Here is a 14,938-nt window from a genome sequence, read left to right on the forward strand (position 1 = left end):
TTAATAAATAAACTTTTCAAAAATTCTTAATTCCAACCTTTATCATGCATATACTTATCAAGCTTTCTTTAAGCTCATTTAAATGTACTGCCTCCACAACATTTGAAGGCAACCCATTCCAAAAGCCAACCACCATGTTAGAAAAATAAAAATTTTTTTAGCTGAAGATGACTCCTACCCTGCCGTCGCGAAGTTTTAAAATAACTATTAACAGACCATAAATAAAGTAATGTGGTTTCAGTGATTTGTTTTTAATTTTCCTTTAAAATAAGCTAAGTATATACATATTTATATATTTATTTGGTTGGTTGATTGTCTTGAATGTTATTACAAAGTTATACAACGGTCATATGCGCTATAGCCGTCCCAGATTTAAAACAGATACACTAGGATGAAGGCAGCATCTACCGTTAGGCTCTTAGGCTATTCTCTTTAATCAAATAGTGGTATTTGACCGTCACTCTTTCAACGCACCCATGACCCCAAAGTGCAGAGTTCAGTTTTGTGGAGACGGGATGCGAACCAACCCTCGTGTTCACAATCTAGCACGCTATCCATAGGCCACAGCCGCCTATTTTGAATGACTTACATTTTTAACATTGTTACGATTCATGATATCGAGGAACCCATTTGAAGTTAATATAAAGAAGAGACAGTTGATGGGACTATTGAAAACTTTGATAGGTTGTTTAGGCAGAGTATTCTTAATGAATCTAAGTTTCAAATGGACAGCAACTGCCTGTTGTAGAAACCTACACATGTAGAGGACGACATTTCGAAAGTCTTCCGCCTTTCGTCTTCATTTGAAACTTAGATTCATTATCAAAAACTTACTTAAAGCACAAAACAAGCAACAACGTTTCGGCCTGTTTAGGTTATCACCAGGTTAAGAATGATGATGACCTTCGCAGGACGAAAAGTTGTTATTTGGTTTAAAACTTTCTAATACCACATCAGCCGTCTCTCTCTCTTTCTCTTTATATAAATATATATAGTTACAATATACTCTACTAGAGGACACATAGTCCTCACATGGCGAAAGAGTTATCGTAATTTAGTTCCTTTACTTTTTAAGAGTGCGATAGGCCTAAAGGCATTTTGTTCTGCAGATAATTTTTTAGTTATCATAATTTTAAATGAAAATTAATGAGTCACTGCGATTTATATAACACATAGGTAAGTTTGCTATATCATAAAGGAACTAATACAAGTTGATTGTTTTGGCTTCCCCACTTCACCTATCGACAACTTGGTGTTTGATTACGAATAAAAATTTAAAATCTCAGCATTCATCATTATATTTATACCTTTCCTTTAGTTAACTTTAGAATACTACTTTTATGACTAATTTACAACAGAGTAACATTTTACGATTGGAAATTCTGGTTCTATTTGTTTTGTCAGTGAGAAGGCCAGTAATGTAGTTATTTTATTCTATATGTAAACAGTAAAGTCAAGATAGCTTTGTTAGTTACTCTATCATATATGATCATTAGCTGATCATGTGATATGTTTACTTCCATCCCTATCTTATTGGGTTCCTTTTTTCAAGTTCACTAGACAGCCCTTTAAAGCTTTTTTATTTAGCAATAAATTTTTTTCCGATACTTGTTTTGCTTTTTTAATTTTAATAAGATGGCATATATGGGTTACTAGGTTACAACTTATAAGAGTGTATTGTAGAGCTTTATAAATTTTGCATAGAATGGTAATAAAATAGGTAGTCAAAGATCAAGTGATGATCCAATTGTAGTTACTGCTAGAACTAGGTAGGTGCTAGGCTGTTCAAGAAAGATGATGATAAACAAAAATAACAGATCTTAGTTTTGGTTATTCACTGATTTTTTACTTTGGGATGCTCTGTATAGCTGAAAAGCAGCATATACACTGGAAATGACTATGCTAGATAGCTATCCATATTTAGTTTCTGATGACTTTTAGGCTGTAGAGAAGAAAATTCCGATGTCTTTTATATTGCTTTAATACAGGTGTCCATAGAGAGTACTAGCACACTCTCAGAGTTTGTATCTGTTCTAGATTCAGTTTGTACTGTAGCTTGTGATTGAATTACTTACATAGGCAATGACTATTTATTATTACTTGGAAGCTCATTTATAAATAAGCAGCAGTGTATGTTAAGGTAAAGGTTGAACAAAGTGTATTATGTTAATTATACTAGTATGAAAATATATTAATATAACTAATCTTAATGTGTTGTCATTTTAACAATCAGTGTCAACTTATTATAAGTATTTTTGTTTTTGAAAATGCATATAATACTAAGTTTTACTTCTTTTAGGTAGCTAATAACAATGCTGCGAACATTTGTAAATACATGCATGTTACCGAGCAAGATCAGATCATGTCCCATCTATCAGCAGATAAGGGTAATTTTATCTCTGATTTTTCATTGATATATTTAAAGCCTGTGTGAAAACTAAGAGCTAGAGTAAACTAGCTGAATAAAGTACATGTTTGTTTCTGCTGTTATTATATATATATTTATAACAATAAAACGCTTCAATTGTGTTTAATCTCATATTTTAATGTTTGTTTTTATTCAAAGTTATTGTTGCAAAAATGTATCATTTCTCTGTGTTTAGATTCTGATTTGATTTTCACAATTTAAATATTTCTCTGGATTTGGAAGTGCCTTGTTGCCGTTAAAACTTCTATTATTTATGTACTCTCAGTATGTTTAAAAAATATTGATTTCTTTAACAAGTGATTAATAAATGAAATATGTTTTAGTTTGGTGAGTTGAAGTTGAAAAGTTTTATGCATCTAAAGGAATTATGTCAACTTTAATAAAATGATACCAATTTTGATAAGTACTATAATAATAATAATTGGTTAAGTTTGCAGGTAATATTGAATTAATGATTATTTCAAACTTTACTTAAGATACTTTAGTTTTGGACAAAGAAATGGGTTATTTAGTGTGATGTATTAATACCTGATAGATGTCTTTTAATCTTAATAAAAGTAGGGTTATCACAACATTAATTATTTTTATACCTGTACTATGGGAATTAGGTAAAGTTGATGAGCATAGAAAATTTTGGCATAGCTATTACAAACTATCTAAAGCCTCCTAAACAATGTATGTTAGCTAGTGATATGAAAAACTGGATTTTAGGTTGTAGATACAGAAATATTGAATACAAGTCAAAAAACTCATTGGTTCGCTCTATAAGGTGCTAGTTAGACTTCACTCGGACTACTGTGTGTAGTTTTAACCATGTTATTTAAAAAAGGACATTAATTCATTGGAAAGAGTTCATAGAAGAGCTACCAGGATGATTCCAGGCTAGGTTGTAATCTCTTGACATGTTTTTCCTCGAGAGGACAAGGGATTAAGGAGACACAGTTGAAGTTGTAAAGATTTTAGAGGTTTTGGAATACAGAACCCCCCAAAAAAACCCTTTCATAAAAATAAAAAAGTATGCTGATGGTAAAAGTAGAGAGCACAAGTTTAAGATATGGTTTAAAACATGGATTCACCTCCAGTGAAAGTATTATTAAATGGTGAGTCTGTGGAATAGTCTGCCTTCAGGTGTGATAGAAGCTGCAACATTGAAGGAGTTAAGAGGAGATTAGATAGATGAGTATTTCAGAGGTCAGAGTTGGATATAGGAAAAAAGTTTCTATGTGTAGTCCGTAACAAGTAGATGGGCCAAATTACTCCTTGTTATCCCATGGAAACAAAATCAATTACATAATTGTTATAACTGAACCTTTGAGCTTCAAGATGTTAGTAGATTAGTATATCTACTTTAGTAAAGTGAATTGTTGGATTTTATATTTGTCAAACAAATTGAAAATATTCTTTGAAGTTTAAAACATTTTATTATTATTATTTTACATGAAGTTAATTCACATTAGCGTAACATGGGAGATTAACCAATAGTAAATGGCCTAGTAAAACAGTTTTCTTTATAGCCCCCTATGGTGAAATTGTGTAGTAAATGAAGTGGAAGCTGTTTTTAAAAGAAAAACTGAATTGCAGTTGTCAAGTTAAGGCTCTGTTTTAGAATTGGGAAACATTTCTTATAAAGACCTGAAACTTTAGTACCTGTTTGTTTAGAGTTGCTGCTAAATATTGAAAAAGGTTTAATAACAATGGACAAATAGGTTTCCACATACAGTATTAAAGTTGCAACTAATCCTATTGGAATGGTTAAGATAAATTTTTTATTTTATCAGCTATAATGTAAATTTATCACTCTAACAAAGTTACAGAATTAATATAAAAGATGGGTGAGCACTGAACTAATTCCAGGCAAAGGTACTTAGAGTTAAAAAATTTTTGCTGGCTCTGTAACCCAAGAAAATGTGATAAAAAAAACTTATATTTATCTGTTATCGAGGACTTAATGTTAAGTCAAATTACGTTTCTTTATCTCAGTTTAACAGCTAATCAACTGTATCATATGATATTTCAATAGAAAACGTTAATCTGAAAACTGTTAGAGTGCATTATACTATCCTATTGTCGATGACTAACATTCATATTTTGACACTGAGGAAAGAAAATGTTTAATGTATTGTGTTGTGTTACTCATGTTTTAACTATTGTGAAAACTGTTAGAGTGCATTATACTATCTTTATTGTCGATGACTTAACATTCATATTTTAACACTGAGGAAAGAAAATGTTTAATGTATTGTGTTACTCATGTTTTAACTATTGTGATAATCCGTCTATGTTTTATTAAGATTCTCATACATTAAAACTGAAACCGAATTTTCATACTAAAGAATTGTTTTTAATATCATACAATCCTCTATTTATGTGTGTATTTGTGTATATATTGTACATATCAATCAGAGATATACATGAAGATGGAGAGTTGGTACATGTTGATCGAAGGGATGTACATTAGTGTGTTATAGATAATAGTTTATGTATGTGTTGATCAGAGCAATAACGTAACATAATCTATTTTCATCGAAGGACAATTTGGATATGACTGATAGTGAATAATTGCTGCATATATTTCTAAATTTCATAAAAGAGACTCAACCTTATTTTTATAGAATTATTAAACTATATTTCAAACATGGGAATTAAAGTATATAAAAAGATTAATATTATGTGTTGTAAGTTTTCTTAAACAGTTATAGTGTTATACTCACCAAATATTTTACTAGGAACGTGTTTTTCTCTATTATAGTCATTACTTTTTCACATAAGCTAAGGCATTTTTATCTTATTTAGAATGTGTGCATCAGGATAAATGGAATTAATTTTGTATTTTGAAATAGTGAAAGTCATAAATTTTTAGATATCTTAGTTTTGTAAGTGCTGTTAATATGTACTTTAGTATAGTCTCATCAGAAGCACGTGGGCCTACACTGTGTTTGTTACCTCGATTCCAGTATTTAGGCTTTTATATTTTAACTGCACATAAGTTTTCCTAGGTTTCTTTATTGTTGTGGTTTTAAAAATATCATCAGTACTTCTGTTGTTTGGGTAGATGTATTAAATTAACGTTAAATACATACATTTTTAGGTTATGTTGACTTAGAGCATGTGTACAGTTAAATGATTTGGTATGATATCAGTGCCACTTACTAACATATTTATTTGCACAACATTTTGGACATGATATTGTTATTAGTCTTAAAAGAAAAGACAAAGATCATTCTGCTTTTTGTTTTACGCTTTAATAAGGGTATCATGCCCCCTAAAAAAACATTGTGCAAATAAATGTATTTCTGAGAGGCATTAAAAGGCAGAATGATATTTCTGTTTTCTTTTTAGGATTTAATACACCTGTAGAATGGTATTCCACTCAAAACATTCTAAAAATTAACTTACAAAGTTGTATTAACATTGCATCATATTATTCATTCTGTGCAATTGCCTATGCCTGCCACAGTGCTCTTAAAATACAAATTCATATGTACTTTTATAATTTTCTTCTCTCGGTAGCTTCATGAAATTAACAAGTAATCTCTTGCAATGTATTTGTCATTTCATCCATGAAATTTGTTTTTGAAAATTTTTTTTATTGGCCTTATTGCATTATTTGGTAGATCATTTACATTTGTCTCTTTTACAGTAAAATGTTTTACAATGTGTTTCACTGAATTACTTTTATCTGTATATATTTTGTCTATATGTTCCAGAACACATTTGTTTTGAATCGAAGATATCCCATCATATTTTCGAAGAAAGGGGGCCGCCCAAAACGATTTAAGCAAAAACATTATGTATATGACCTTGTTGAAAATACTGAGTGTAGGAAACAAGGAAACATTAAACTTATCTTGACACAGTTTGTTGAAGGTAAGACAAAGCACCTGTTGAAATCAGGACATTTGTGTATATGTGTGTATGTTTGTTTTTTACCATTTTCATATATTAATATGCATACGATGTGTAGATATACCAACAAAGCATGAAACATACAAGTCAAAACATCTTAGTTTTTTTTAAATCTTATTGATGCCACTGAGAAAATTAATATTAGTCTTAGAGTAGTTATTGAAATATTAGTCTTCTTGTTCCTTTATAATATAGAGGTTATTGTATATATTGTACATGTCGATCAAAGAGACATACATGAAGTTAAAATACACTATTTTTTCTTTTTTTTTAAACCTATTTTATACCCTCCTTTACCTCTTCTTCCAGACTGGCACTGACCTAGAACTCGTTTATGCATTCCATTATCTCCATATTTTTTCAGCCTAACCCATCGTCATCCCCGTTAAAAACTTTCTACTCTTGAAAACTCTCATTCTAATCGATACAGCTTTTTGTCTTCAGTCTCATCAAGCTAACATCTGGGATTTGATTCCCCGTGGTGGACACAGAAGATAGCCCAATATGGCTGTGCTCTAAAAGAAACAAAACTAAAACTCTAAACGAGTGCTTCATGCTTTTGAAGCAACTCCTCTAACTTACAACATCATTTGTTCCTATGTTTGCACTACAAAAGATGAATGATTCTTGGTATTCTCTATTTCCAGTCTATCCACCCAGTATTTATGTATTGAAGTAAAATTAAGCTATTTCACAGTCTACAGATTAACACTAAAATTCTGTGTTAACTAAAACTTACCTACTAGTCCGCAAAGTAAATAAAAGGTAATACTTAAAGTGTCTGAAGTAAAGTGAGCAACAATTAAATAACACTGATTGGTCATTGTTCTTAATACATGAATGACTAAAGCTAACTATTACAGAAAGAAAAAATTCCTGAAATCCATTTAAATTAATTGCCTTAAGGTGTGTGTGGTTGGCTACAACAACGTACTTAATAAAAAGAAAAAACTGTTAAAATATAATGATACATTTAAACATTACAGCTAACTTGCAATTAAGATATCAGTTAGCAAGAGATATTCTTTCATAATCTATAAACAGTACAAACCATTCGTCATCCAGAAATTCTAAAGCAGGTCTTGTACACCGTCACACAAACTAATTGAATCGTAAAGCTTCTTACTGTTGTTCCTTTCCTCTTCCAGTTTCAGTACAACACAAGTTAATAACAAAACAATTGAAATTTCTCTAGTTCTGAAAATTGCGATAAAGCAGTTCTGGCTTCAACACATCCTTTGACAAAGAACCACCTACTTGTATATATCATCAGCACATCTGTTTTCAAGTAGCAGGAGATATATCATCAGCACATGTTTTCATGTAGCATGAGATATATCATCAGCACATGTTTTCATGTAGCATGAGATATATCATCAGCACATGTTTTCATGCAGCTTGAGATATATCATCAGCACATCTGTTTTCAGGTAGCTTCTTTAAAGTTTATGATGAGGGGTTGTTCAACTTTGTTTGGAGTTGAATTGGTTAACATTGTTCAGCAAGTTTTCCTAATGATGCTGGGTTATACTGGTATTAGAAATAACATACAAGTACAGGAACTCGTCTTAAGTTATTTTTCTGTCTGTGTTGACCAGAGAGATATACATTACCTTGTTATTGATACAGCTTTGTGTACATGTTATGTTAATCAGAGATATACATAAACTTGTTATAGATACTTGTCTGTGTACATCTTAAACAGAGAGATATACATTACCTTGTTATTAATACAGCTTTGTGTACATGTTATGTTAATCAGAGATATACATAAACTTATTATAGATACTTGTTTGTGTACATCTTAAACAGAGAGATGTACATTATTTTGTCATTGATACAGCTTTGTGTACATGTTCATCATAGATGTACCTGAACTTGTAAAAGATGGAGGTTTATGTAAATGTTGATCAGAGATATATACATGAATTTGATATTGCTAATAGTTTGTTTAGATGTTGATCAGAGAGGTGTATATGAACTTGTTGTAGGTAGTAGCTTGCGTATACATTGTTCAGAGAGATGTACGTAAACCTTTTTATGTTCTTATGAATAAGAAATTAAAATATTCTTAATTTAAGCTACAGATTAAAAATTAATCTAATCTCAATCTGTTTTCTGTTTATTTCTAATGCTATTAGCTTGATAATCCCAAGATAGGAGTTTAAGAGTTATGGATATCTAGAAACATGAAGCCATTTGACAGTAGGAGAGTTTATTTGATGGAGTTTCATAGATCACGTTATTTAACAATCTGTTGATGTTTATATCACATTGTTCTCTAATCTGTTGCAGACCAGACAGTTCAACAATCTGTTGATGTTTATATCACATTGTTCTCTAATCTGTTGTAGACCACACTGTTCAACAATCTGTTGATGTTTATATCACGGTGTTCTCTAATCTGTTGTAGACCACACTGTTCAACAATCTGTTGATGTTTATATCACATTGTTCTCTAATCTGTTGTAGACCACACTGTTCAACAATCTGTTGATGTTTATATAACATTGTTCTCTAATCTGTTGTAGACCACACTGTTCAACAATCTGTTGATGTTTATATCACATTGTTCTCTAATCTGTTGTAGACCACACTGTTCAACAATCTGTTGATGTTTATATCACATTGTTCTCTAATCTGTTGTAGACCACACTGTTCAACAATCTGTTGATGTTTGTATCACATTGTTCTCTAATCTGTTGTAGACCACACCGTTCAACAATCACTTCTAGATCGCATAGTTCACTAATCTGTTGTATAAAATATTGTTAATTAAACTGCAGTAGATCACAGTCTATTAATATTCTATAGGTCACTCAGCTCACTAATCTTTTGAAGATCACACTGTTAACTAATCTTTTGTAAATCACATTGTTCACTAATCTATTATAATTGCAATGTTTGTCAATATGTTATAGATCACATTGTTCACTAATCTATTATAATTGCAATGTTTGTCAATGTGTTATAGATCACATTGTTCACTGATCTCTTCCAGATCGTATTATTTGCTAAACTCTAGCATTATTTTGAAGAAACTATTGTACTTGCAGTAGTCCATAATCAAAAATGACAGAATGTACGTATGTATAACTCAATGTGTTTTGAAAGAGAATGAAGTTGTTGTAGTAGTAATGTAAGTCAGTAAACGTATTCTTGCAATAACAATCAACCTTAAAAATTTGTAATTACCTAGTATTTTATGTAATCAAACTTATCATGTTCATAATTAAACAGAATAACTGGACTAATGGCTGATTTGTAGTCCACTGCTGAGCCATCCGTCTGATGATACAAATTTCCATTAAGCTTCAAATTCATCTGCATTTGAGTAAAATTGTTTAATATATAAAATTAAACATATTTCTTCCCCTACTGTTTCAGATGCTTTGAAAAATGAATAAATTGTAAGTGTTAAAACTTCATATGGAGAAATTTTTGCATATAATAAATTAATATGAAAACTTACAGAGCCAATGGGTCGGTGAAAATTTTATTATTTAAATAATGACTAAAACTAAATAATAATTATGAACAAAAAAAGGTTCCAAAAATGTTCTATTTCATGACTAAAAATGCTAGAATATTAGTTTAACAGGACAATATTTGTGTCTGTCGTGCAAACCATACATAATACCATAATTTGAACCAACCAGGTGAAGTATCTGTTCAAAACTACCATTAATAGCACCTTCATTGTTTAACTGCAACAGATAACTTTATAATTTTTTGACTTAAATAAATACTGAGTCCAACCTCTATTTTTGAAATTAACTAGTAAGCTTCAAATAAGTAATCTCAAATATTCAAAATACTCTTATGTGCTTTTATTAGTAATCTCAAATATTTAAAATACTCTTATGTGCTTTTATTAGTAATCTCAAATATTTAAAACACTTTTATGTGCTTTGATTAGTAATCTCAAATATTTAAAACACTTTTATGTGCTTTTATTAGTAATCTCAAATATTTAAAATACTCTTATGTGCTTTTATTAGTAACCTCAAATATTCAAAATGCTCTTATGTGCTTTTATTAGTAATCTCAAATATTTAAAATACTCTTATGTGCTTTTATTAGTAATCTCAAATATTTAAAACACTTTTATGTGCTTTGATTAGTAATCTCAAATATTTAAAACACTTTTATGTGCTTTTATTAGTAATCTCAAATATTTAAAATACTCTTATGTGCTTTTATTAGTAATCTCAAATATTCAAAATACTCTTATGTGCTTTTATTAGTAACCTCAAATATTCAAAATGCTCTTATGTGCTTTTATAATAACAATTTGATTAATAACTTAAGTCTTAAAAGCTTGATTTTTATTATTATTTAATTTATTTTGAACTCAATTAAGATTATAGGTTTGGAAGCTTGACAAAAGCGAATCCGGATACTTCTGTAAATCTTAACAAAAACAAACATATTAATCTCAGTAAATTATTTTTATGAATTGGGACAGTTATTTTTCTATATCTGTTATCTTTGTCATCATTCTTTCAGGTTTAGGAGACAGGGGAGAAGTAGTCAGTGTAAAGCCTCTTTATGGACGTCAACAATTGTTGCTGCCTGGCCTAGCAGTATATGCTTCCCCAGAAAATCTGGAATTCTTTTTCTTCTGAGAATGAGGTAAACTAGGTAACTGACTGGTGCAGCGGTAGCAAATCTCTTCTTTGGTTGATTTTGTTTTTTGTAGAAGATTATTGAAAGTAGTTGTGTTTTTTGCATCAAAATTAATACTTTGATAATGTTTTTACATCTTTCAAATCCCATTGCTTGAAAAAAATCACTCTGTGTGCTATTGGGCTGTGAGTGCATTATGTAAATGACAGTTAAATCATGATGTTTGATTAAAGTACCTAATGAGTTGATAGTGGGTGTTGCTAGGTGCTTTCCCTCTGGTCTATTGGTGCAAAGTTTGGGATGAGTAGTGCAGGTAGCCCTTGTGTAGCTTTGTATGAATATCTCAAACAAACAAACTTGTAGAAGTTTATTTAGCAATGCTTGATCTAACATGTTCTTGTTACTGAACTGTTGCCCACACTGTAAAATTACTCACTGTCTCATGTCGAAATCCTGTTCAAAACATTACTTTTAACATTATGAATGTCAAGTTTCACTTTCACCATGCTTTTTTTCTTAATCTTCAGTTGTTTTAGTAAACTTAAATATTTATGTAAGTATCAGTTTAGGGAAAACTATGCTCAGTTAGAGCCAAAGGGAATGTTAGGCCTAACATTTGTAGTATAATTTATATTGAACTGACGTATAAAAATATTTATTGTAACACCAGTGATTTTATTGCTCAATGAAGGTTTGTTACACTATAATATGTAAAGTAGTTATTCACTCTGTTGGACAAGATATAAGTAATAATGTAAGATTACGCACGTTGTTGCCTGATGAAGGCTCCAGTAAGAGGACAGAAAGTTTGCAAATAAAAGTATTTTACACAGAGAGAAAAGTCTGTGTATAATTCTACATATTAATTTACCTATGATATGAGTCTTAAACAACAAAAGATTGAGATTTTAATTGCTTGCAACAAGAATACATATAAAAAAAATATTTGTTTTAAAATTCCAACAAAATATTTTAGCTTTCTGTTACTTGTATTTCATGGTTATATTTTCTAATTTTTAGGGAGGCAAAAAATCAGAAAAACCCACATACAGCTCACATTTTGCAAGCAAGGTAGGTATTGACCATGAGAGGAGACTTTAATCTAAAAATGTAATATCTGACTTTTCAGAGTTGGCATCATGGTAAATTTGTTTTTGTTTTTTCTGTCCAGTTAGAATAGGCTTCCGAAAGATATGTTGATGATACATGTAATAATGATGTGTAGTAGAACTAGGACTTATAATTTTCAGTCCTTATCAATAAACATCGATGGGGACCCCCCCCCCCATACAAAATAAATAAAATCTGTGTACATCCAATGAATGCAGGAAAAACACTGAAAATGGTTATATAATTCACATCAACTTTTCGCCCTTCTTCATTGCAGTTACTTATGCAATGTTCTTCCTTCCTGACTTGTATTTAGCAACAATTTGATCTAAATACTTCAAAGAACACCCCAACTGCTACTGAGGGGTAGCAGAGGTTACACTAATATGGAAGTAATTCGTGTCTGTATGATAACTCACTTAATGCAAACTAAAGTAAGCCCTGTGCAGACAAGAATTTTGGGAAAAGGGTAATCTCAAACATTGTGCAATAATTGAAAGTCTCGTAAAACGAAAACAGGTTATCTACATAAATCTCCAAAGTAGATAGAAATAAACACTGGTAGATTGAAGTAATAAAACCATCAGTTATAACATATTACATCTGTTAATGGTACAGGCTGGTGCAAATGTTACATGTTACCATGGTTATTGTAATTTGTGTTTTATTAACTGTATTATTTTCGTTTGTTACAATAACTGGTTTTGATCTCATTAACCTTGTGGAAGTGATCTGTTGTGACTTTGTATCATGATATCAACTGTGTACATTTTGAGCTACTATAACATAATGACTTAGAAAAATTGTGATGATATATACGATTTTTGCATATTTCTGTATAATTATTAAATTAGAAAGTAGTGTCAGATGGTTTAACAGTTTATATCAGGAAGAAACTTTCACTATTTACTGATATTGCCTATGATACAGTCTCAAAAAAATATTTATTGGAAAGTTTCAAGTATTAATTTTCCTTAAATATGAACTTTAATTACAATTCCATGCAACATCTTGTTTAAATAATGTAAGAATTGCTTAATGATATTGTAACTCTTTAAAACTGTTCATTTTCCTGTATTTACTTTAATACGTAAGTTTTAAGTTAACTGGGCTTCCAAGTGGTGAAGGCAGGGAAGATGAGTTCCAAAATTTGGAAGATCCAGCTTACCAGGAGAGGCAGTGGCACGACAACAACTTTATCAAAAACTTCTTCGTTTATACACGTGTTGTATAAAGTAATTAAAAGTTTGCTTGAAATCAGCCATTGTTTATCGTATTGGTGAATGGTTAGCTATTATCAATAATTGTACAAGTTTGTAAATAACTGTTGTGTTATTAACGTCTCAGGTTTTTGAATTAAAGTGCAGAATACTGGGCTATAGTATGCAAAGAAAGAGTTAATTTTTCACAACATTAGTGTTAGATCTGACCATTATATCTTTGAATTACAACCTTTTACTCCTTGGAGCTGCATAACTTTTGTATATTTCTGAAAACTGGAGAGCAAAAAATAAAAACAATCTTGTATGCAGTAATAATAAGATATTTAAGTTTTGTCTTTTTGAGTGCAGATTTTATAAATATATTTAACTAATAAAACAGCAACAAAGTGTGAAAATTCAAAAACATTAGATATATCGAAGATACTTTTTTTAGAAAGTGAGGAACATACGGAACTTAATACTTCCATATGATACAACTATACAGAGTAAATTTGACAACTGTAATTTTTATCTTTATCCAAGTTACTGTGCAAGAAGATGAAATTTGATCTGTCTCTATAACACTGAAAAAATCTTGTAGGAAATACTTTTTTATTATTTTTATTTCTGTTACACAAATATTTGTAAACAAATTTTGACAAATTTGATTACCAACTTTTTTATGCATGCCCCTTTATAGACAATTGGCTATCTGTCAACTCGTTTAGTGTCAGTGTCGATGAATAGAGAAAATCCTTGGACTTTAGAGCCGTGGCATATCCGTGTGGCCTTTCGGAAAGTTGTAAGTAACTTCCTACATAATTATTTGGTTTTATACAAAAATCATATTTACATAAGAATTTAAAACACTTCTACCATTGTTGTCTTGTAATAGAAGATCTCATTGATTAAACCACAGGTTTCATAAAATATTTTACCAAAATGTGACAAAATTAAAATATGACATGAATACCTTTCTTAATAGTATATATGAAATATGAAATTTTGTATTTATTAAAAAGTATGTAACATAAAATAATGGACTATCATAAAGTTTTGTTGAATACTTGCTGAAAATTTTTGCTGTGATGATAAAATATTAAACAAAACAGTATTTGTATCTAGTAAAATGTTGTTTCAGGATATAAAAATTTAGTATTCTTTAACACTTTTGATGCATAAAACATATCAGGCTGGTTCCTGAACAGTGTCAATTATCATCCAAAAAATGACATTAGGAATTTGATCTTTTCTAATCTTTTGTAAAGCTGTGGGGTAAATCTTCTTGTCGAAGTGGAAGGAAAGGTTTTTGTGATGCCATGTGGTAAATCTACTTGTCACATCAGATGGCTATAAATGTCAAAGTGTTTGTATATCTGCTTGATGCATCGTAAGGGGTTAATAAAATTTGTCAGTCTAGTGTATCTTCTCTTTTCAAAGGTCAAAATCCTGACTGTGTTATAAACCTGAAGCTTGTTTATTGTTTTCTTTTAGGATTTGGGGCAGTTGTATATAATTAGTGAATATGCAATTATTTCCACACCCATCTTTATTCCAATAAGGAAATGTGTGATAGATGATGCTTTTCCATCTTACAATCAGGTTGTTAATGCCCTGATTGGCTTTGAAGCAAAAAACATGTCGATGTCTTCTTTAACACCTT

The 14,938-nt window shown here is 30.3% G+C and overlaps 1 protein-coding gene across 1 annotated transcript in view; it reads left to right on the forward strand.

Annotated features, from left to right (window-relative positions):
* The first annotated feature begins 1,020 nt into the window (after positions 1-1,020).
* LOC106472869 (39S ribosomal protein L9, mitochondrial-like) overlaps positions 1,021-14,938 on the forward strand; it is an 18,298-nt gene continuing 4,380 nt past the window's right edge. Inside the window, exons 1-6 of the mRNA XM_022401412.1 lie at positions 1,021-1,176; positions 2,300-2,387; positions 6,136-6,295; positions 10,844-10,950; positions 11,984-12,034; positions 13,976-14,077. Of these exons, the coding sequence (XP_022257120.1) occupies positions 2,313-2,387; positions 6,136-6,295; positions 10,844-10,950; positions 11,984-12,034; positions 13,976-14,077 (495 nt within the window). The 5' untranslated portion in view covers positions 1,021-1,176; positions 2,300-2,312. The remainder of the gene's footprint in view (positions 1,177-2,299; positions 2,388-6,135; positions 6,296-10,843; positions 10,951-11,983; positions 12,035-13,975; positions 14,078-14,938) is intronic.

The sequence above is a fragment of the Limulus polyphemus genome, unplaced genomic scaffold (assembly GCF_000517525.1).
Source record: "Limulus polyphemus unplaced genomic scaffold, Limulus_polyphemus-2.1.2 Scaffold5684, whole genome shotgun sequence".
NCBI classification, from domain to species: Eukaryota; Metazoa; Arthropoda; class Merostomata; order Xiphosura; family Limulidae; genus Limulus; species Limulus polyphemus.